Here is a 23,709-nt window from a genome sequence, read left to right on the forward strand (position 1 = left end):
AACACCGTCTACGTGCCCGAGAAGAACTGGGCTCAGGCTTTAAACAGCTCTTATATCTACTAATGTACATATGTGGGATACCTTCTCCAGCATCTTCTGTAACTATAGTGAAAGTAGCTGGTCGGTTCATGGTGCCGTGGCTCAGGCCGGGACCGTATGCTGTCACATGACCACTGTTAATAGCATCAACATAGAACTGGAGTGGACTTCCTGTAACAGAGAGAGCACACAGAGAACCTGTGTGTTAATGTGATGTTTAATGATTTTCACATTAAAGGTTGAAAGTCAGTCTGTCTGCTGATAACACTGCTGAAGACGAAAGAATGTGCGCCTCAGAAACAGAACACATATTCACTGAGGAGGGATCACCTGGGATGTGGTTGCCATCGTATTTGATGTCCATCTCATGGAGGCCTCGTTCAGTTGGCGAGTACTTCACAGTAACTGTCCCGTCCTTGTTGTCGGTGATGTGAGGTCGGGCCGTTCGGCCAGAAGGCATGCGGACTTCACCTGGAGGATAAAACACACACAAGTTCAGTTATTCTGACTAATTTCATGTTTAGACTGAAACCATTCTAATCACAATAACCAAAAGGTTAAATTTCATTAGAGTTTTTAAATTAGATTCAAATACTATGCAAGTTATCAGCCTCTAGTAATGCTTCAAGTGCATCCTTTGATGCAAAGTCACCTGGTTAGGAATGATATGTCAAAGCTAAGAAACAGCATTTACTGGGGTGCCAACTGAGCATGAGCAGGCGACCATGTGCGGCATGGCCACACAGAAGAGAGCAGATTCAAGTCTGACCCGCTTTCCTGTCTGTCTACACCAGGGGTCGGCAACCTGCAGCTCTTTAGTCCTTATAGTGCGGCTCTGCGTGGTTTGGGAAAATATATATATATGTTTTTTAAATATTTTGCTGAAGTGCATTTTATTTATGTTTATTTATGTTCTTTTTAACTTTTAGTCCTAAATTGGAAGAGTATTGTGATATTGAAATATAAAATTATATTATATTTTTCATGGCTGAAAATAAGCGTCACACTCACTGAAGCCGGCATACCCGCCGAAACACCTTGCATTTATCGAGACTTTCAACCCCAGGTAGGCAAATTATGGATCTTTGGATCCACATTATGTCAACAGCTATTCTCCACCGTGAACTATGCTAAAAACAAACACTGCTCACGCCTCACAGATGATAGCTTACAGTCCTGCGTAAAGATGAAAGTGACTTCTTATTAGTGATGTGCGGATCGATCCTGAAATATCGATTCCTCCGATACCAATCATTTATGTTCTAGAATCGATTCTCACATTAAAATATCGATATTTTAGTAATTTAGAGTAAATTTGTAGTTTATCATTAACAGGAACACAGTGGGAAGAAACTATAACATTCGGATTGTCTACATTCAGAGGAACTACTTCCTCTTCCGCCTTTCATAGTCATGTGTGAAATACGGCTGTATAAATGTCTGGCAGCCCCTTGGCGTCCGCACTCGCAACAATGGAGGAGGAGGAACACGTCTGAAGGTTAAAGGCATGTTCACAGCCACTCTCAGCAAGAACAACCACAAAACCAAAGAAGACATTTATGTCGTACAGGGTTTATGCACACCGCTGCTGAGCGGGCATGCTGCAGTGGCACTACAGCTGGTTGCTAGAGTGAATCATATTAGCTTAGACTCTATTGACGCTGTCAAACAAGAATTCCCCAAGCTTTTCAGTGGCTTAGGCAAAATGGAGGGGGAGTACAATATTGTTCTGAAACCAGAGGCACAGCCGTTTTCCCTCTCGACCCCTAGGCGAATCTCCCTTCCACTCTTACCAAAGGTTAAAGAAGAGCTGAACAGGATGGAGCAGCAGGGTGTCATTTCCAAGGTGGAGGAGCCCACTGATTGGTGCGCGCCTATGGTGGTGGTTCCTAAGCGCACAGGCATAGTGAGAATATGCAGCGATCTCACTGAACTAAACAAATATGTCATGAGAGAGAAGCATCCACTCCCTTCAGTAGAACACACACTAGGACAGCTTGCAGGAGCAAAAGTGTTTTCAAAGCTGGATGCCAATGCAGGATTTTGGCAGATTCCCTTATCCAGGGACTCTTCTTTGCTCACGACCTTTATTACACCTTTTGGTCGGTATTGTTACAATCGTCTGTGCTTTGGAATCTCATCAGCCCCAGAACACTTCCAGAAACGGATGGCACGCATTCTTGAGGGCTTAGAAGGAGTCCTCTGCCAGATGGATGATGTGCTCATCTGGGGGACGTCACAAGCAGAGCATGATGAGAGACTTCGAAAAGCACTGGTTCGACTGCAGGAGGCTGGAGTAACATTGAACGACAAGTGTGAGTTCTCCAAGAACAGGATAAAGTTCCTGGGGCAGGTCATTGAGGCATCGGGGGTTAGCGCAGATCCTGACAAGGTGCATGCCGTGAGTTCCATGGATGAGCCCAGCAACATAAGTGAGGTGAGACGCTTCCTGGGCATGGTGAATCACCTAGGAAAGTTTCTTCCTCACATGGCGGAAAAAACGCGCCCCCTAAGAGATCTACTGAAGAAGTCCAACCTGTGGTCATGGGGGCCACAGCAGCAGCAGGCTTTCGACGGCATCAAAAAAGAACTGACAACACCCCCAGGGCTCGCTCTGTATGATCCAAATGCTGAAACGTGCGTATCAGCTGATTCATCTTCGTATGGCTTGGGAGCAGTGCTTCTCCAGCGGCACGCCGATCTAGGGTGGAAACCAGTAGCATACGCTTCAAAAGCTCTCAGCGCGATATGCTCAAATTGAGAAGGAGGCCCTCGCTTCAACATGGGCCTGTGAGAGGTTTGCAGAGTTCCTAATTGGGAAAACATTCCACATTGAAACAGACCACAAACCTCTGGTCTCGTTGCTTGGCTCCAAGGGCCTGGACGAGCTTCCACCTCGTATACAACGTCTACGCATGCGATTGATGAGGTTCTCTTATACCATATCTCATGTTCCTGGTAAATGGTAAATGGCCTGTATTTATATAGCGCTTTACTCGTCCCTAAGGACCCCAAAGCACTTTACACATCCAGTCATCCACCCACTCACACACACACTGGTGATGGCAGCTACATTGCAACAGCAGATGTACTGTCCAGAGCTCCTGTATGTGACACAACTGAAGGTTTGCCGGAGGAAGAAATCAACTTGTATGTGGAGTCCGTCATAGCAAGCCTGCCAGCCACAGAGCCACGACTCAGAGAAATCCAGACACATCAGGACAATGACAGCATTCTAAGCCAGCTGAAGAAGTTCTGTGTGGAAGGATGGCCAGATAAGTACTCCATCGAAAGGGTTTTCCAGCCTTATCTGCCATTTTCAGGTGACCTCACAGTCCACAATGGTTTGCTTCTTTATGGGAGCAGAATAGTGATTCCCACATCACTCAGAGCAGACATTCTGTCTAAACTACATGAGAGACACCTAGGAATAACGAAATGCAGAGAGAGAGCTAAACAATCTGTTTGGTGGCCAGGCCTGAGCAGTGAGCTGATAAAAGTGATTGGGACCTGTGACACTTGCTGCCGTGAGCGGACTAACCACAAAGAAATCATGCTACCTACCGAGTTCCCACAAAGACCGTGGGCCATGGTTGGAACTGATCTGTTCCAGATAGAGAATAAACAGTACCTGGTCATTGTGGATTACTTTTCCAGATTCTTCGAAGTTGCCAAACTGACATCTACAACATCAGAGGCAGTGATCGAGCACTGTAAATCAATCTTTGCACGTCATGGCATACCAGAGCGGGTTCGCTCTGATAATGGACCTCAGTTCTCGTCTGATTCCTTCAAAAGATTTGCACAAGAATGGGGTTTTAGCCATGAGACATCCAGTCCCCACTTCCCTCAGAGCAATGGGGAGGCCGAGAGGGCAGTCAGGACCATCAAAAGTCTTCTTAAAAAGTCTGGCGATCCCTATCTCGCCCTTATGGCATACCGGGCCACTCCATTGGCAAATGGCTACAGCCCAACAGAGCTTCTCATGGGTAGAAGGATAAGGACAACTATTCCTGTCATCCCATCACAGCTAAATCCAAGAGGTACGGACACAGACAAGCTCAAAGCTATAGAACAATCGTACAGACAAAAACAAAGACAAAACTACAACCGCAGACACAGAGCACATGATATGCTACAGCTCAATCCTGGAGACAAAGTGTGGGTCTCAGACATGGATACTAGAGGGACAGTCGTGTCCATGGCAGGCTCACCGAGGTCCTACATCATCGAGACAGCAAAGGGCACGCTGAGAAGAAACCGTTACCATCTTACATGGACACCTGGGGCACCGGAGATTTCTGGCGATCCACCAGAGGCTTCACCTGAGAACTCTGTTCCAGCTGCACAGATTGTGTCGGTTCCAGACACTATCTCACAGGGGGCCAGCCAGCAGACTCCTGAAGCTGGGAGCCAAATCCAACCCAGGTCTAGGAGGCCTCCAGCATACCTAAAAGACTATGTTTGCTCATAGGGCTTGGAACTGAGTGAGCAATGGGGCAGAATAATCCCCACACTCAGGCTGAGGGCTGGGTAGTCTACCCCATCCCTCATAGAGACAATGAGAAATAAAGCAAATGGTTGCACTGTTTAAACATGTTGTTTGTAGCTGCACTGAATAGTTCAGAAATGTGCACTTATGCTTAGTGTTCAGAGTTGTATACTTTGAGAGTTTATTTTTGGACATTCTGAGTAGTCTGGTTTGAAACCAAGCGAGTTCAGTAAACAAGCTGTTACCAGATAAAGCACAAGGACATAGTAATAGTATACTTTAAAGCGTGCGGGTCTAATCTGTTTTCTTGGTTGTATTCCAGCATCACATCCTATTTAGTAGGGGGGATGTAGTATCAGGTAAATGTTAAGTGGTAGGAACGTTTCTGCTGGGTTGTTGTTGTAGGGGGGGATGAAAAATAATAAAGGACACTCATTGGAGTAATGGCGCGTCTCTTGTGTCTGTGAGTTATGCCTCCAGTCAAATAACATCCATAACCTCAAATAACGTAACAGTGCGCAGAGGTTCAGGAGCAGAAGTTCCATTGTAAACATACCACGGCAGACCAACGATGTTTCCATGAACATGCTTTTCAGCATCTACCACTTTTCACACACGGTTGCTGTACGCATACAGCCGGCTGTAGCTTTTCAGTTCACAGCCCGACACACACCAACACAACAGCATAGATAGCACAGACGTTAAGGCGGCGAGGCGTGATTGCGGGTGCCGCTCAGGTGCGTCCGCCTCCCCTGCAGCGGCGCTGCAGACCACGCCCCGCCACACACATTAACCAGGTAAAATACATATTTAGGCAGAATTTTGCAAATATCTAGTTTTCATTTTTTTTTAGCAGCATAGTACTTTTTTTCCAATTACTTTTTAAAAGTCAGGTCAAGGCTCCAAAAGCCCAAAGGCGATATAAGGGTGGCGGCTCACAACAGTTTTTGTTTGCTAAATGTAATTGTAATTTTGAAATTGAAATGTAATTTTCTCTGTAGCACTTCATGGATTTCACAAGCAATAGACCTTAGTTGTTCACACAAAGCATAAAGGTAAAAAACAATATATACAGTGTAATCTTCATTTTAGATGTCAAAAAGTATTTGCGGCTCCCAGTGTTTTCTTTTGCGTGGAAATCGCGTCCTAATGGCTCTTTGGGTGTTAAAGGTTGCTGACCCCTGGTCTACACCGCCTCTGTCCAATAATGGCTAAAATGCCCACAAAACAAAACAAAATTAACACAAACTGCATAAACACTACCATTAGAAATAAAGATGCCCTACCTGTGATCTCTCCTTTCTGCACCGTAAAGGGAATGACCAGACTGAAGGGACGCAGCATCGGCTCCAGCCCATCCACAGGGCTGACGGGATCATCGGTAGCCTGAACCAGAGCAAGAGGGGAGGGGCGTTAGTGGCATCATACTAGGAACTCTGGGATTTCATCCAGAGAGAGGGGAGAGGCAAAGGAAGCACAGCAGGGCTGCAGAGAGGCTGACAGAGACATCTGACTGGTCCAGTTTAGGTAACACTGGTTTAAGAGCGGGGAAAGGAAGGGAGCTTCTAACGATCAGAACTGAACTGGAACAAATGACTGCTGCACAGTCTCTGAGATAATAAGAAAATAATATTATATAGGTTAATATAAGAAATATTAACCTATCTAAGCATTTTGATATAAAGAAGCAAAATGAAATAGAGACAACGGCTCTGAAAACTATAACGAAACCATAAAATTACCAAAAAATTATAATTAAATACATTTAATGAAAAATAGAGTAAAGCAATAAAACAAAATTTAAAATTTAAAATAATGTCATACTAAAAATAATATGAAAAAATTACAAAAGTATAAAAATAAAATTAATTATAATTTTAAGAAAATACACAATTCTCTGAAATAATACAAAACAGATCAAATCTCTCTTGAAACTATTTCTCTAAAATCATCACATTGTCAGAACATCTGGATCAGCTGCTCTCCAGATGTTGAAGAAAAGTTGACATGCTGAATTGTCTCTGATATCAGCCAGTCAGAGGGTAAAAATCAGAGGGTAGTGTTAATAAGAGTAGCCCCCAGCTGCCCTCCCAGCAGGAGATGATGATCATGCAGATTAAACATGCAGCCTCATGCTGAGCCAGAGATCAATCAATAAGTGAATGTGGGTCGGTATCGACTGTGGGACAGGAAACGCTGCAGTGATGGAGGGCAAAGCGAGGAACAGATGACAGTTTTTATGAAGAGGAGACGCAGCGGCAGATAAACAGCAGGTGTGGAGGTAATGATGATACCCATTGAGGGGAGAAGGCCGCATAGGGAGAGTAGGGCTGCTGTAACTGAAGCTTGTCACATGGTTCCTCTATTATTGGGATGGTATCACTTGCCTGACGAGGAACAAGGTGCAGCCATTACAAACACAAGCAAACCAGAAACAAACACACCGAAAAGCGCAGCAATTTTCCACAGTTTCAGGAAATAAATCTGAAACATAATTAAAATATGGAACAATACAATAAATAAACAAAAATAAAACAAATAGTCAAAGAAAAATTAAGGATAAAATAGACTGCAACTTAAAATCAAATCAAAAATGAGACATAAAACAAATACATACATAAGATACAAAAAAATACAAAAACAGCCACAAAAATAAAAGAAAACAAAAAGATGAACAAAATAATAAATAATAATACATTTATTTTCCTTAAACTGGAGATTTCTCCATCGTGTCAATGCTGTGAAGAATTCACAGTTTCACAGTTTTATTCAAAGAGTTTGTTTTGTTTGGGGGTCAACTAAATAATTTAAATATTTGTTTTTTCATAGTGACAACTAATATTCATGAAAAAAAAAATCCCAAGATCAGTTGTGAAAGACATGCAGTTATACAGAGTGTTAAATAAATGAGCCATTAGCTAATCGATCTCCAGTGGCTCCAAATCTGATAGATTCAGATGGGTTGAGATAGTTGGAGGCGTAAAACTACTTTGGTATTTACATGAAGAAGCCTTGGAAGGACTGACCTTCAAACCAAACAAAACCCAATCCAAAAACCCCAACTTAAACTATCCCAAAACCAACCCCAACAAACACCAAACTGCCCCAAACCAGTTCAAACCATCCCAAATCAAACCTAACTATGTAACCCTAAACAAAAACCAGACCAAAGCCAAACCAAACTCATGCCAACAAATCCCAAACAAAACCACTCTGAACCAAGAAAAAAAAAAATCCTAACCCAACCTAAACTAACCTCAACCTAAACTATCCCAAATCCATCCCCATAAAACCAACAATAACAGGCCAGAAAGTCAAAGCAAAACAAAGCTAACCTGACCACTTGACTCCAACTCAGTCCCAAACTGAAATCAGCTAAGCCCAAATCATGGTGTTTTCAGGGTGGTGACTCACCACGACATGGAAGGGGCTGTTAGGAATGTGTTCCCCTCCGAAGCGGATGGTGATGACGTACTTCCCTGGCTCTGGAGCCGTGTAATAAATATCAAACGTCCCATCTGCGTTCTCCACTACATCCACATCCAACTCCGCTCCGTCCGGCGTTGACACCTTACAGGTGACTTTACCTTTCCCTGCAGCCTTTGCATCCACGGTGATGACTGTTTCCTCTCCGATCTGGATGGTTGGTCCAATTCCTGAACCTGACAAGACATTTGTGGAACCAACAGAGTCAAAGCAGTGATTTCTGAAGTGATTAATGTTAATGAAAGAAAGCACACACTAATACCAGGGAGGTTAAATGTTTAGATTGATGCTGAGTTGATTAGGGGAAGCTTTAAGAGTGATCGTGAGCAGTGATTATAAGAAAAAGGTTCTGATAACGGTGGTGTACCCAGCCTCAGAGTGAGTGCTGCTCAATGAGCTGTTAGAGTGGGTTGTTAATCTCTATTGTGTTTATTATCAATATGTTTATTGCACAATAGAAACCCTTAAATAAAACAATAAATTAAAGTCTTTGTCATTTATTTCAGTTTGCACTGAGTGTGTTTGAATTTGTTTGGGTGGGTTTAAAGTGCAAAACATACTTATAATAAATCTTGGATTTCCTTCTGTTTTCCAGACAGACTGACTGGACAAATACAGTGACAGTAATTGTGGGTAGTTACACATATGTCAAATATAGATGACAGGAAATGAGTGCAGAAATGCCACAGATAGTTTCGGTCTCATCTGGAGTCCACTGGAGTTTATCCAGTGACCTCCAAGCATTTTTAATTCTCCACCCTACACACCAAAACATCTTTAAGTAGCTTCAAGCTGCACTGACAGATGTCCAGTTCCCAGCGCGTACTGGGATTTAGTTTAGCCATTGCTTAGCGAATGACATTTCCCATCACTCATTCTGAAAGCTCAGAGAAACTCCCAGCCCATCTTCTGGCCTCTGAGAACAGAAATCACTGTATATTTAGCATCTTATTTTATTCAGTTCCTTCCATATATAACAGCTTCCAGCTAATTTTATATTCTTATTATTAATAATAATAATAATAATAACTTCTGAGGTGACCTTTACTACTAGGAATGGTATCCTACCTTTTAAAGCAAACTACCCCCCCCCCCCCCCCCCCCCCACACACACACACACACACACACAGAGCTGGATTCCAGTCACAATGCAGAACCAAAATTTGAGAAAACATTAAACTCAATGAATCAGTGTCCATTTTAAATATCCACCGTTCAGTATATATGTGTAGTTGCTGGTTGGTTAGTTAAGCAGCTGCTTTTTTATGCAAAACTGTAATGCTGTTTATCTGTTGGCGTTCAGTGAGTCTAAGAAAGTTGAGGCCACTCACCGAGTCCGTGTCCTCCAATCGACACTGTAGGAAAACAACTACAATCAGTGATGCTGCTAAGCTTCCAATGATAAAGTTTAAGTTTCAGTGCTGATGGGTGGAGCCTAACCTGTGACCAGACACTTGCTGGCGTCTCCGGTGGGCAGGGCGTGGATCCGGTAAGGTGAGTACGGGATCTCATCTCCTCCGTATTTGATGGTGATGGTGTAGCGGCCCGCCATGTCCGGCACGTAGGACACTGTGTAAGTCCCATCTCTGTTGTCTCGAATGGTTGCCTTCTTGGGTTTTCCCTCTGGATCCTGGAAGCGTACAGACAAGAAGTTAGTCATGTTTGGGGTACAGAAAACATAAATAGGTCCCATTGCCCATCACTGGTCTCCTACCATCTGCCATCGATAGTAAGAAAAGGGAAAAGTAATATGAAGTCAAATTAATTTTATTTTACGGAGATCAGAGATCTTCTTGGTCACCAGACTGAGGCTCATTTCTTCATGTGTGGACACAAACAAACTGAACTGCTGGGTGGAAGCTACAAACCTGCAGTTCCTCTGATGTCCAGCAGAGGCTTCAGCAGTGCATCAGTTAAAACCTTACATTAGAAATAAACATCTTTACAACCTGATACAGAAACTGTTTTGGTCTCTAATGATAATTTCCAACTTCTTTTGATGATTTTTAGGAATCTTTGTGATACATAAATGCAATCAGTGGATTGTTTGGTCGGAGACATTCACACCAGTAGCCTGCTGCAGGTCATTCTGTAGGGCTCTGGCACTGCTCATCCTGCCCCTGCTTTTGTACAAAGTAGAATATACTTCTCATTGCAGTATTGGTAATACCCGGTTTCTGTATCTTGCACAGAAGAAGAGGACAAAACAGATTTTCTGGATAAACAAATATGTTAGAGATCAAACAACCAACATGAAATTCAGACTTCTGGATCTAAAACTTTTCACTGTGTCAGTGATGAGCAGTTGAATGTAAAAACAGGTGTAAAAAAAATAAAAAAAAATAAAAAAAATCTGATTTAACCTCCCTGTGCAGCAGCGCCCCCTGGTGTGTGGAAGCAGGCATCTACAGCTTATATCCATGTGAAAAACTAAAGTGTGTATCAGAAAGATTAACAGCTACCACATTATGAACACTATCGTAGACCTGATGGCCGCTGATGGTTTGAGAGCAGTGGGCTTGTCACGTCCACAAGTGTTCTCACAGGATCTAACTATTCACTGCAGCAATGACAGGTCAGACAAGTGGATGGATGGATCATTGAATGGAAGCAGGTTTACCAAAAACTCTGGTTAGTTAACAACTCAAAATCAAATATGTCTGTTAACTCGTTAAACAAACTGAATGGAGTCAGTGCACGTGCAGACCACAGAGGGGTGGAAGCCAAGCAAAGTGCTGCCAATGAAAATTTGCTTCTAACGTTCCACCAGATAATCTTTTTGAATCTGTTGTTGATTTGATGAACATTGAAAGTGATATTTCAAGTACTTGGACTCTAACACAGGAAACTATGAGCTTCATTTAAAAGGCTTTAACTAAGAGCATTTACCTAACATCCTACCATCTGCCAGGTCAGATGTGAACTGCTAAGGGAAAGGGCTGAAATTTGTTCTCTCACTCTTATTTTATCCTTACAGTTCTTCCATTATAAGATTTCCATTTAAGTGTAACTAACAGATAAGATTCCATATTAAGGAGTTGATTATAAGAGCTTAACCACGTGCAGCTATTCTTTCTTTGAGTCTCCGTTTTTAATAACATCCATGAAACTCATTATTAGTTTCATGGATGTTATTAGCGTCACAGGAATATTCACACTTTAGATCTTATGCAGAATATAAGAGCGGTGAAAACAGCCAAAGGCTACACAATGAGGAGGCAGTCAGCGGGGGAGAACAGGTGGGTTGGGCGGGGGGACAAGAGACAGGTAAAGGGGGAAGGAGGTGAAGGGAGAGAGTGCAGGGCTTACAGAGCCTCTCCTAAGAATACTGAAGGGGATGGTTTTCTTTACTATGTGAGTCTCCCACACCCTCCTGCCCCAGTCTTCCACAAACAATGAAGCCTCGCGACTGCAGCCGTCTGGACCCTGCAGTGACAGCAACAAGCCCGCCGGTCTGCGTTTGAATCGGGGTGAGTCAGAAACAGGTCACAGAAGAGCAACAAGACACGACAGACACCTCCCTGCCAAACACTGACTGGGCAGCACAATGATGATTTCAGGACAGGAGACTCACCAGAATCTGGACGGTGAGCAGTCCTTCTCCAGCATCTCTGGCATCAATGGTGAACTCCACTGGCAAGCTGGCTGGAACCCCAGATGCATTCAGACCGGGACCACTGGCTCGAACTTTGCTAGCATCATGAGCCGGTAACGTCTTGATTTTAAAAGGACTGAAGAGACAGTTAGAAAGGTTAAATCTGAACCTGAAGGACCAGAACTGTCTTGTACACACTTCTCTTCAATACCAACCTCCGGGGCACTTCCTGGTCGGCATACTTTACGCACACCGTATATGGGCCATCGTTGGCAGGAGTATAGTTGACCGTGTGAGTGCCATCACCATTATCTGTGATGTTGAGTGGCTCAGCTACACCTGAAGACAAACCAGAGCACAGGGCAAGGCCACAATGAGGTGATATCAGGTGATTAAAGCTAATGGGAGAGTTTCATGACAATACTACTAAAGAAAGATTTAACTCCAGCTTGATAATGAGTTGGTCTGACTGGAAGTCCCACGGGTATAAGGTAAGGCAGGTGCAGCTTTTTTGGAACAGCTTTCCTGGTTACCAATGGCCTGGGCAATGTTATGAGGTTAATAAGTCTTTGTAATCTTACCTGTTGGTCCATATAGCTGAACTGACAGGGGAGCCACCCCTGCCTTGCTGCTGTCTACAGTAAAAGTCTGAGGAACATGAGCCCGGACTCCACTTCCAAGGCCAGGACCTGAACACCTCACCATACTGGGATCAACCAGCTCTCGCACTGGGACCCGGAATGGACTCCCTGAAAGACAAGTGACGTAATAGACGCTCTTGATTGCAGATATCTTTACCTTAGAAAAGCGCAGAGTCAGTTATATCCAAACCACACCCTACAGGGTTAAGTGTCCTTCACCTGGGATCGGTAAGCCTCCAAAGGTGATATTGACGTCATATTCTCCAGGTGTGAAGGGGATATACTCCACACTGCAGCTGCCATCTTTGTTGTCCTTACATGACATTTTTGCCTCTGATGGACCCTCAATGGCCAGGCCAAGTCCCCCAGTGCCAGCACCTCTGAGGCACGCATGAAACAAAAAGGAAGTTTAGGATGTTTAAACAGAGATCTATGGATGCTACAAAATCTATTCTGGATTTAAAAACAGAGTGACGATACCTGGTCTCAACAGTGAATCGGTTTGGTTTGTTCACCAGTCCTTCCTCCAAACCTGGACCGTAGGCTCGGACTCGACTGGGATCACAACCCTCGCTCACGGACACCCTGAACGGACTCTTTGGCACCGAGATGTCATCCAAAAGAACTTCAATCAGATGTAAACCTTCAGCAAACAAGAGTCCAGTAAAAGTGAGTATTTTAATGGATAGAGTCAAGATAATGTGGGTGAAACCATTCTGCAGTGATCCGGTGTGTAGATGTCACTGAGTAACCTCCTCATTGCTCTGTAATTTGTTTGTTCTCTTAAACTTGTATACGAAGAAATACAAATTAAATGCTTTACACATTTATTTATTTATCCGTCTTCAGCTGTTGAGTGTGTTGTTTCAAAGTAACCCAAACATTTAATGGTCACTCATTTTTTTACCCCACGGTTCAGTTTTTAACCAGCAACCTCTCAGGCAGAGTGGGAGTAAACCAGACAAAGAATCACCTTCCATTAAAATTCCAGTCTGACTGAGTATTTCTTTCCCACAATGCAATGGACTCTAACACGTCACACTTCACTATCAGTGGAAAACCATCTGCTGAGCGCCGACAGACTGCAGCTATAAATACCCTTGGTCCAAACCCGCTCCTCACTGAGAGGTTAAAGGACCAGAATCCAATCATTGTAACTGATGTTCAGTACATTACTATAACTGACTATAACAGTAGCACATGCAGGGTTAAGCTTTGAGCAGCAGATATTTGTCTGAGCTTCAGGCACTTAAATATTAAATCAGATATATTTGCTCTGGAATGGTAATTATGCCCTGGATGTTGATTGCTGCTAACCCCTCTGTACACAGACTGACCGCAGTTCAGCCAACAGTCCTTCATGGCTGGCGAGGGAAAACAAGCCTTATGAAAGCCAAATGGAATTTTATTTCACAATTAGGAGGTGTTGCAGTGGAAAAACACCCACAAACCAGCAGCAAACCGTCGTCTTGCCCGTCCTCTGTCTTTGCTGACGATCTGCAGCCAGGCTCACAAACAACACACAGGTCTCAGGCTTACCGTCCTCATACGGTGTGTACTCGACTTTGTATGTCCCATCTCCCTTGTCGGTGACGTAGGCGTCTGTGTTGGCGCCTGACGGATTTGAGATCGAGGTTTTGATATGGCTGCCACCGCTCTTGTAGTGAGCTCGAGCGTCCACGATGAAATGAGTGGTTACTTCCCTCAGGATGCCTGCGGAGAGGAAAGCAGCACGAAGGCAAAAAAGTAGAGAAGAAAGTTAGTCAATGTCTCCATGAAATATAACATCCCATTTTTTACCAAGATGCAGAGAAGGACTCATCACTTTTAATCATATCCAAAGACAGTAAAATATTTGAAATATTTCACTGAATACAGTCATACTGAACAGATTATTTAAAGTGCTACAGAATTCATGTTCAGTTTACAAACAATCAGCCATATTAATCACTTAATTTATGTTTTTGGTTCCAGTCACATAAATAAAAAAAAACCCAAACATGATAGAAAACGTGTATCATTAACACAGATCATAGTTATTACAAAAGATGGACTTTAGCTTCTAGTGCTGCATTTTCTGTCATTTCCAGCAGGGGGCGACTCCAGTGAAGTCTGATTGGATAAAAGTCTCTGAGCTCAGCAAACTCTTTCTCAGTCGCTGCTTTCAGGTCTGATTGAATAGAACAACAAGTTCATTTTGGATGCCGTGGCTCTGTTAGAGGTATGACGTTCTATCACTTTCCAGCCTCATATTTTAACTTTCACAGCATGACTTAGATCAGGACCAAAGGTTGTTTCAGGATAAATCCATCAGAGTAATGCAACAAGCACTCATTTCTTCTTTGCTCTTTGTTTATTGATTAAATTAGTAACGTGAGCATTCAGCAACTTCTCCCATTTGTTCTCATTATAAGACTTTATGACTTCAGTGCTCTTTTATTGGTTTTACTTTAATCTCAATTTAATAAAGACTGCAATCGAAATACGGAAAGAAAAACGTAATAATTAAAAAAAGAACAACATACAAACTAAATGTGCTGTTGGGAGTTTATTAACTGTGATAATGGAGTCTGGTGGCGTCCAGGAGGCCAATGAACCAACCACAGAGAGCTGAGCCTAAACCAGATCACACTGGAAATAGTCCTGTCGTCGTAAAAACAGACCTCAGAACAGCAGAGAGTTTGGAAACTCTAATCACTGAGACGGATAGGCTAATTAGGGCTGAAAACAAGTTAAAGGCTCCCCTATGGTTTATTAAGGAAAATAGAAGGTAATGTGTACCCCATAACATAGAGGAGCCAAAACCCCTGCATCTTTAGTGGCAGACGTCCTGTTAGGGTCAGGGGCGTTTCTGGACATGTTTTTATATCAGGTGCATGTATCATATTTTATACACATACATGGCAGTGGCATTATGTCACTAAAATTTTGCAGGGGGTTTTGTGGAAGCATTTTGCACCCCTGCATGTTTACAGCTAATAAAAATCAGTACATTTTCACAGCTTCTCACACGTGTGCAAAATCTACTGAGTTTTCTGTCGTGTTTAGAGCACAAAATCGATCAGCAAATTTGATGACCAGATATTGTTTTACATTTGTGTTTGATTAAAGTATACAAACCTCAGACATCCTTCTTTTAACTGGGCATTAAAACATCTTTAAGTGCTCACCTCTGGGTTCCACTCCTGGTCCATAGACCTTCACTCCGCTGGTGTCAACAGCTGGGTCCACCTGCAAGCGAATGGGGAACTTTGGCACCATGTGTCCTCCATATTTAATGGTGATGGTGTACATGCCGTGGCACTGGGGTATATATGTGATGGAGTAGGTCCCATCACTGTTGTTCTGAATGTGAACTTCAGCTTTGGCCCCAGAGTCAGAGATGATCTCGATGGTGAGCTCATCCTCTCCGGCTTTGGAGCAGTCCACCGTGAAGGTTCCAGCCTCGTTGACCTTGCCTTGCTCCAGCCCGGGGCCGCTGGCTGTCACCTTGCTGGGGTCAAACACTGACTGGACCACAGCCTTGAAGGGGGAACCGGGGATGTGCTGGTCTGCAAACAGGATGTTGATGGCGTATTCACCAGGCTCAGTCGGCAGGTAGGACACAGAGCAGGATCCATCACCATTGTCCTGGCATTCAATCTTGGCCTCACACGGCCCCTCCACTGTCAGACCCAGACCACCAGTACCAGCACCCTTTGTGTCAATGGCAAAGGGGGCTGGTTTGCCTACCACACCACCCTGAAGGCCTGGACCGTAGGCTCGCACCTGGAAAGTAAATGAAAAAAACCAGAAGAGACACAAGGAATACTTATTAATGCTGGTTAGCAGAAGACATTAGCTTTAAGTCTGAGGTTTGCACCAGAATCAGCACAGATGATTGACTGAACATCCATGGATTACTAAACTGGTAGGCCTGAAAAACATTCACACAAGTAAAGATTTACACAAGGATTTCTCAACTAAGTACTAAGTACCTTTCTGATCCTTCCTAGTTGGTGTCTGATACTTTTTTCTGTGCATCTTTGCTGACTCGATGAAAGCCCAATTAGGATAACCACATGTCTTTACTTATTCTGACAAATATTAAAATTCTATCAGTGTGGGTTGTTGTGATCTTAACTCACCTTTGAAGGATCAGGGGGCATGATGCCCTCCACAGTGAATGGACTTCCTGGGACAGGGTTCCCATCGTAGCTGATGTCCACTCTGTATGGTCCTTCCTCAGGAGGAATGTACTTCACTGTATGAACCTCATTGGCTGTGCCCGACTCTACCTTGCAGGGGATTGGTCGACGAGAAGGGGAGGTGATCTTCACGTCTAGTTTGCCCTGACCTCCAGCACCTTGAGTACAGATGGAGAACTCCTGATCCTTCCCAACGTCTACTTCTGATTAGTGCACAGAAACAGCAGGATGGTCAGCAGGAACAGGGGTTTGGGGTTTAGGATGTTGATAACAGTGAAGTCTGAACATCTTTTTAAGCTGTACCCACACAGAGGACAATTCACTCACCGTGCATCGCTTTCAACCTGATGGTTGGTCGCTACCAGGCTCCAGTTACCTAGGTAACATTCTAATGTATTTACTAGCCAGTCATATGTCATTCACCAGTATCCTGAGCTAAGTAGCAATCACTTTAATTGCTCTCCTTAAAGTTGAGAAACGTTTATGTCACGCGTGACATCATTGAATGTCATTGATTTTCCTGTCACCATGTGAATTTTTTCCTGTGTGGACGCAGCTTTAGACATAAAGATGAAAAGCTATTATTTTTGGAAATGCTGGCGTGTGTTTGGCTGCACATTAAGGGATATTTCTGTTGGAATCCTTTGATACCGATTATAAATGAAATGGAAAAGTGGTCTAAGCAGTTCAAGCTTGTTTTATGTTAAATGATTCAGAAAGAAGAGAAATTTCCACTGCAGATCAGAATTACACATCAGTTAGATTAAATTTAATGAAACAGAGCTTGAATGAACAGCAGCTCAGAGTCATTAAGGATCCCCATGAAGGGGTTGTGATTGTCTTTCAGAGGAACTCCTGGATTCTTTTGTTTACTCATCTAATCCATCATTTACTCTCCACCTCACTTATTATAATTAGTACCAAACTGTGCAGGACTCTCTATGGAAACATCCTGTAATCTAAAGCTAAACAGCAGCTTGTATTTAGGAATTTGTGATGAATAATTCCAGGAATTTAGCTGGAAACACGCATTCTCTGCTTCATCTGCTGCGTCATGAAACCCGATCAGGGCTCCGTATGGAAGCACTTTGCTTCTGTATGATAAATGTTCCATTTTTTTCCTCACAGACTTACTGTTGTTCAGTCCCTGAACTTTGACCTTGTTGAGGTCCAGTGGGGGGGCCACAATGATGGTGAATGGACTCTTTGGGATGGGGTCTCCTCCATGACACACAATGATGGACATGCTCCCCTGAGAGAAACACAAGCAGTGCTTAACTTATGTCCATCAGTCACCTCACAGGTAATCCATCACACATGTGAAGTTGGTGTGTTACCTGCTGCACCGCCGTGTAGCGGACAGTGTATGAGTAGTCATGGTTGTCGATGATCTCAAAGTCTCGGACGGCATCACCTTTAGTTGCTCCGGTGAAGTGGACCTCAGGTTTGGCTTTACCAGCTCCCTTTGTATAAATGGTGAAGTGGGTGGGCTTACCCACCTCCACCCCTGCAAAGTTCAGACAGAAACTTTATTAATAAGGTTCTTCTATGTGCAGCACTTTGTGATTCTCTGTCTAGAAAGGTGCTATATAAATAAAATTTTACTTTATCTAATTTAATACAGATAACAAGCTAAAACCTGCTGTCCCCCTGATGGGAACAGGGGCTCCAGCAGTGAGCCAGTCCTAACAGACTAATTAAAGATTAAAATGTCCAACTTTACAACAGATATAGATGTTTATAGTCTGATACAGTCTTTTTAGATTATTTAAAGTTTGTATTATTAGAAGAATAGAATAGAATAACCCTTTATTGTCATTGTACATATAAATCAAAACTGTGGGTGCTCCACCCTAGTTGTGCCAGAATAAATTATAAATAGTAGGCAGCTGGAATCAATAGAAAACATCCATCCATCCATCCATCCATTCGCGTCCGCTTATCCTGTTCAGGGTCGCGGGGGGCGCTGGAGCCTATCCCAGCTGTCATAGGGCGAGAGGCGGGGTACACCCTGGACAGGTCGCCAGTCTGTCGCAGGGCCAACACACAGAGACAGACAACCATTCGCACTCACATTCACTCACACATTCACACCTATGGGCAATTTGGATTAACCAATTAACCTATCCCCACTAAGTGCATGTCTTTGGACGGTGGGAGGAAGCCGGAGTACCCGGAGAGAACCCACGCTGATTTTTGTGTTGTATTGATCGCAAATGTGATAAAACCCAGCTCACCTGTCCTGTTGAGTCCAGGTCCCTCTGCCCTGACTTTGGCTGCATCATGGGAAGGATCCACCTTTATTCTGAAGGGGCTAATAGGGATTTCCTGTTTTACACAATAAGTGTGAGATGTTTTTTAAATTCAGTTTTAACATAGATGTGCATTTAAGATTTGATCCAACTGTTGACCCCTCATTTACCTGATCAGCGAACAGCACCATGATGGTGTACTGTCCGGGACCCGGAGGCATGTACTTCACTGTGAATGTGTCGTTGTCGTTCTTGATGATGTCAAAGTCGATGTCAGCCTCGGCAGGTCCGACTACACCTGGAGCGCACTTGATGCCAATGCTGACATCACCTGCAGGGAAATAATAATTAACTCTATTACAGAGATTCAAGGTTATTTCTGCAGTAATATTCAAACATCATGTAGCAGTATTCCTGTACTATTTAATTTCTTTCTAATTAAACTCATAAAAACAAAACTTGGCATTACAGCATGTTTGTGTGCTGCACAGCTGGTCTGAATCTGAGTTAAAGTCATTCATTGGAGATCAAGCTCAACGATCAGAAAGACAAAACAATCTCCTATGTGTCGTGCATTGTGGTGGCGGGACATGAAAAGAGGACATTAGACATGAAACAGGTCTCACCCTGTCCGGCTTCACTGCAGTCCACAGTGAAGTAAGTCGGCTCGTTGGCCTTCAGTCCTGTCTTCTCCACACCTGGACCGTAAACTTTCACATTCTCTGGATGGCTGCCCTCTCCGATAGTCACCTTATTCACAACATTACCATCATTGTTGGCAACAATAAACCTGGCTTCTATCTAGACTCTAACAAATAAATGCAAAAGCTGAAATATGGAAGAAATCATGGAATATAAACATCCATGCTTTTAAGGAAAATTTTAAACTAATCTTTTTCTGCTAAGAAACATTTGAGGTGATACACTGAGCTCTCGACACACTATTATTAAAACACTGCAGCCACCGGAGTACCTCAAGGCTCTATTATGGGTCCCCTAAAGTTCTGTATTTACATGACAGCATTTTGTCCTTCAACGAATAGAAATCGTGTTTAGCAGACATCTGCTTAAATTAAAGGTTAATTTAGTTTTTTCCATTTAATGTTTTACTGATTACTAACAAAAAACAAACCTGAAACTAATCTCACATAGTGTCTGTTGTAAGTTGGTAATAATTCAAAGAGCAAGGTATTTGTATGTTCGTGTTAATGATTGACCAGTTTACACTGCAACAAACTGCAGACATTGTCAGTGGGATTAACAGATTTAAAGGATATACTTCAGTGACTTTAATGTAAGACTATATTTGGTGTTGGTTTTATACCCTGAATGGGCTGTTGGGGACGTTGACTTCACCCCAGGTGACGATAATGGTGTGTTTGATGGGTTTTGTGGGAATGTAAACACAGAAGTAGGTGCTGTCTCCATTATCTGTGATCTGGACGTCAATGGGGAAACCATCTGAATCCTACAACACAAACAGATTTACACTGGTGTGACTTTGAAAAGATGTTAATGTGTTATTAAAACATTACGGAGAGGCTGCCTCTGAATCCTCACCTGAGCATAGAGCTTCAGCTCTCCTCTGCCAGCTCCATGGGTATCAATGGTGAAATCAGCAGGTTTGTTAACAATGCAGCCCAAAGGCTCCAGACCTGGACCGTAACATTTCACCTGAGGAAGTAAACACATCACATGTTTAAAAATTAAACATGCAGGAAAATGTTTGAAACTCAACAAGGCTCTGATCTGACCTTCTCAGGGAAGATGACACTGGCAGCAGGGAGGATGTGGGCCATGAAGGGACTGTCCTTGATGTCCTCGTCATCACAAATAACATGGACGGCATAGTCGCCTGGTTCAGTCGGCCAGTATCGAACATCACACGATCCATCGCCTTTATCATCACACTCAATCTTAGCCTGGGAGGGCCCCTCGATAGAGAAACCTACACATAGACGCTGTTATTTAAACACTGCCTATCATTGATGAATGTGAAAACAATGGGATCTGCCCATGGAGTTCAATACTTTACATGACACACAAATATTCACAGAAATAGCAGGATATACCATCAGATCCAGAGGCTTTTGGACAGTGGCAAACATCTTACACACAATGCCCTGTTTTCAGATGCTCAAAAGTAACCAGACTGTTGATAAGGAGTAGGTCTGCAGGTTGTTATTCCATGACCACTTAAGCAAATAAAAGATGTGGAGTTCTGTTTGGTAGCTGTTTACTGAAACATATGAGGTGTTAGATTTCCTTGGTCTCGTTTCGTTTGATAGATGCAGCAGAAATGTTACATCCTTATTAAATTTAAAAATATTTTTTCAACAAGATGTTGAAGTACTGTGGATTGCTTTTGACCATAAGTCAGCACCTTAAGCTCTTAACGTTTTCCTGAGTCCCATCTTTATGTTATTGTAACTAACCGAGAGTTCCCACTTCAGTTCCAATGGCCTCCACCACAAAGTCAGCACTCTTCCCCACCATACCGGTCTCCAGACCTGGACCCCAGGCTCTCACTTTCTGAAGCCCTGCCTCCTCACTGACATAAACTTCAAATGGGCTGGAAAAACAGAACGAATTGATTAGTCTTTATCTTTATTTCAGATAAAAAAAAAAGTTTACATTTATGCACACAAGTCACTGGAGTACCTCAGGGTTCAATCTTGGATCCTCAATATCTTTAGTTTTATATGGCATCACATGGCCAAATGATTAAAATGCATGCATTTGTTACTATATGTGACATAATGCACAGCTGTAATAAACACTGTTAACTCCCCAAAATGTAATAGTATGTATAATCACTCCATCAACCTCACCTGCGAGGGATGCTGTGTCCGCCCCAAGTGACGGTTACGATGTACTTTCCTGCCATGACGGGGTAATAATTACACTCATACAGGCCATTTTCCATCTCAAGCACATTCACAGACTCCTCCAGGCCCTCTATATTAAAAATAAACATAATCCACAATCAGCCCACCTTTACTGAGCTAAATTTCAAATGAAAATAAAGCCAATTACCAAAAATAAAAACATTTTGTAAAACACACTCACAAATGTACATACACAGGAGAAACCTCTTTTTGGATATTCTGGAAAGGCCATACTGTGCTGAATCCATCATTAAAAATCTCCCAAATATCAGCTATAGTCAGTGTTCTGTACTAAAAATAACAGGGGTTCTCTTCAGTTTTGTGTTTAAATGTGTTTCCTTAAAGGGATTTTAGCTCCAGTTGGTGAATCTCGTGGGTTGGTGAGTCTTGCTGTCTTACTTGGTCCTTTTACGGTGACTTTGAGCTCCCCGCTGCCGGCTCCTTTGGTGTAAACTCTGAAATCTGCCAATTCTTTCACTCTCAGACCCTTCGGCTGCAGACCTCTGCCAGATGCTCTGCAGGCGTTTGGGTTACAGGCTGCAAGGATCAGTCAGATGGAGGTTAAGACTGGGAAACGATGCTCAAATGATAATGAAACTCACACAAACACACAGAGCCTGTTTCATACTTCCTATGTAATCCTACACTGAATCTCCTGGAGAATCATCAGAATCTGTCTTATCTGTCCAACTGCCTCCTCCAGCTGAAGCCATAAAGTCGGCTGCTATCATGGAGGAGCTATGAAGCTTGAAATGGAGGGCTGAGTTGGAGTTAATTTGGTCTCAGAAATTAATAGTTAATCTCACAGGTTACTCATTTACTCTCTCAGACTGATCAGTGCACAGCTGATTGAACTCAAATGATTACTGTGTGTACAACAGTACATAGTGATTCTAACTAAAATATACTAACAACACACACACAGAGCAGCACGAGTTTCTCATTAGTCAGCTGATCAGCGCCATAAAATGCAGTTTGCTGAGGCTGAAAGGGAAAAGCAGCAAAGAGGAAGACGTGATGAAATCAGAATTCAGAGCTGAAGATTCAAGAAAAATACAAAATACACACAAACTTAATAGCAAACAGAAGGAAAAACTTGCTATAGATTGATATGTTCTTTAAACTTAAACTTAAGTTTGAAGCATCAGATTTGCGAACACGATGCACTCAGAGGATAGAGCGTCGGTTAGCTGCAGAAGGAAGAGTTACTGGAGGCGACGTGAGGAAGAACAGGCAGGGTTGATGATGATGTTGGGGAGGAGCAAGTAGAAGATCACTCTGGCATTTAAGCCTCTTCTTTGATTATATATAATTATGTGAAGTCACTTGCTCACCACTTTATTTTAAAGTGGTTAATTTTGTTGTTTTGCTAAGATGTTATTAACACTTCTTATTCTGTTTAGTTGTTATTCAAATTACAGATTCAAACCAGTAAAACAACCCAGAATCTTCTTCATAACACACTTTTTCTTAATACCTCCTTATATAGTTGAACCCTGTTCAATTCTACAAAATTTCTTAAAATTAAAAGTGATACCAAGAAAATCTGAGCTGTTCTTGGGCTACTTTGTCAGTGTCGTTTTCCAGCCCTCAACGGTTCTTGTAGATTTTTTGTTAACCATCTAAATCAAACAAAAGTCTCCAAATGTTTACAAGACGTGACCCACCACACATACTAACCCACTCAGGAGAATATTCTGGATTTTTGCTGACACAAAAGTTGAATCTGTGGGCAATGGAGCTAAAAAAACAAAACAAAAACAAAAAACTGAGCAGTAAATAGCTTGAGTTACTTGGAATTGCTTTCTTTGCTGCTTTTATCAACCTACTGACCTAACAACATGTTCTCAGGATAGATAGTTTTGACAAAATGCATCCCAGAACACCACAACCAACCCAAATGTAAATTATTAAGCTTGAATTTCTACAGAACTAAAGTGTAATAAAATAATAATGATAAAATAATGATGAACTTAAATAATTCCTAATTATTTCTGATGCCATTCAAAAAGGGCTTTAGACTACCACATTCAGTTTCTGAGATGTAGAAAAAGAACAAGCTGCTCAGGATGAAGCAGTGCCAGGACATGCTGTAAGGCAGGGAACCCCCATCCATATGGGGCCAAAGT

General features: G+C 42.7%; 1 protein-coding gene across 5 annotated transcripts in view; it reads right to left on the reverse strand.

Annotated features, from left to right (window-relative positions):
* LOC113009298 (filamin-C-like) overlaps positions 1-23,709 on the reverse strand; it is a 64,445-nt gene that overhangs the window by 12,466 nt on the left and 28,270 nt on the right. For 3 of the 5 annotated variants that reach the window (XM_026147514.1, XM_026147516.1, XM_026147512.1), the window contains 26 exons: positions 21,980-22,117; positions 21,524-21,650; positions 21,128-21,264; positions 20,447-20,640; positions 20,253-20,366; positions 20,017-20,160; positions 19,319-19,442; positions 18,863-19,023; positions 18,678-18,768; positions 17,778-17,947; positions 17,575-17,692; positions 16,381-16,643; positions 15,424-16,021; positions 13,793-13,966; positions 12,734-12,896; positions 12,473-12,633; positions 12,194-12,361; positions 11,828-11,951; positions 11,592-11,748; positions 9,458-9,647; positions 9,349-9,372; positions 7,946-8,193; positions 6,826-6,918; positions 5,818-5,917; positions 370-510; positions 82-210 (listed from right to left, as the gene is read on the reverse strand). In XM_026147514.1, the coding sequence (XP_026003299.1) occupies positions 82-210; positions 370-510; positions 5,818-5,917; positions 6,826-6,918; positions 7,946-8,193; positions 9,349-9,372; positions 9,458-9,647; positions 11,592-11,748; positions 11,828-11,951; positions 12,194-12,361; positions 12,473-12,633; positions 12,734-12,896; positions 13,793-13,966; positions 15,424-16,021; positions 16,381-16,643; positions 17,575-17,692; positions 17,778-17,947; positions 18,678-18,768; positions 18,863-19,023; positions 19,319-19,442; positions 20,017-20,160; positions 20,253-20,366; positions 20,447-20,640; positions 21,128-21,264; positions 21,524-21,650; positions 21,980-22,117 (4,251 nt within the window). The remainder of the gene's footprint in view (positions 1-81; positions 211-369; positions 511-5,817; positions 5,918-6,825; positions 6,919-7,945; positions 8,194-9,348; positions 9,373-9,457; positions 9,648-11,591; positions 11,749-11,827; positions 11,952-12,193; positions 12,362-12,472; positions 12,634-12,733; positions 12,897-13,792; positions 13,967-15,423; positions 16,022-16,380; positions 16,644-17,574; positions 17,693-17,777; positions 17,948-18,677; positions 18,769-18,862; positions 19,024-19,318; positions 19,443-20,016; positions 20,161-20,252; positions 20,367-20,446; positions 20,641-21,127; positions 21,265-21,523; positions 21,651-21,979; positions 22,118-23,709) is intronic. The other 2 variants (XM_026147515.1, XM_026147513.1) reach the window with 1 other exon arrangement.

Source organism: Astatotilapia calliptera, chromosome 17 (genome assembly GCF_900246225.1).
Source record: "Astatotilapia calliptera chromosome 17, fAstCal1.2, whole genome shotgun sequence".
Lineage (NCBI taxonomy): Eukaryota > Metazoa > Chordata > Actinopteri > Cichliformes > Cichlidae > Astatotilapia > Astatotilapia calliptera.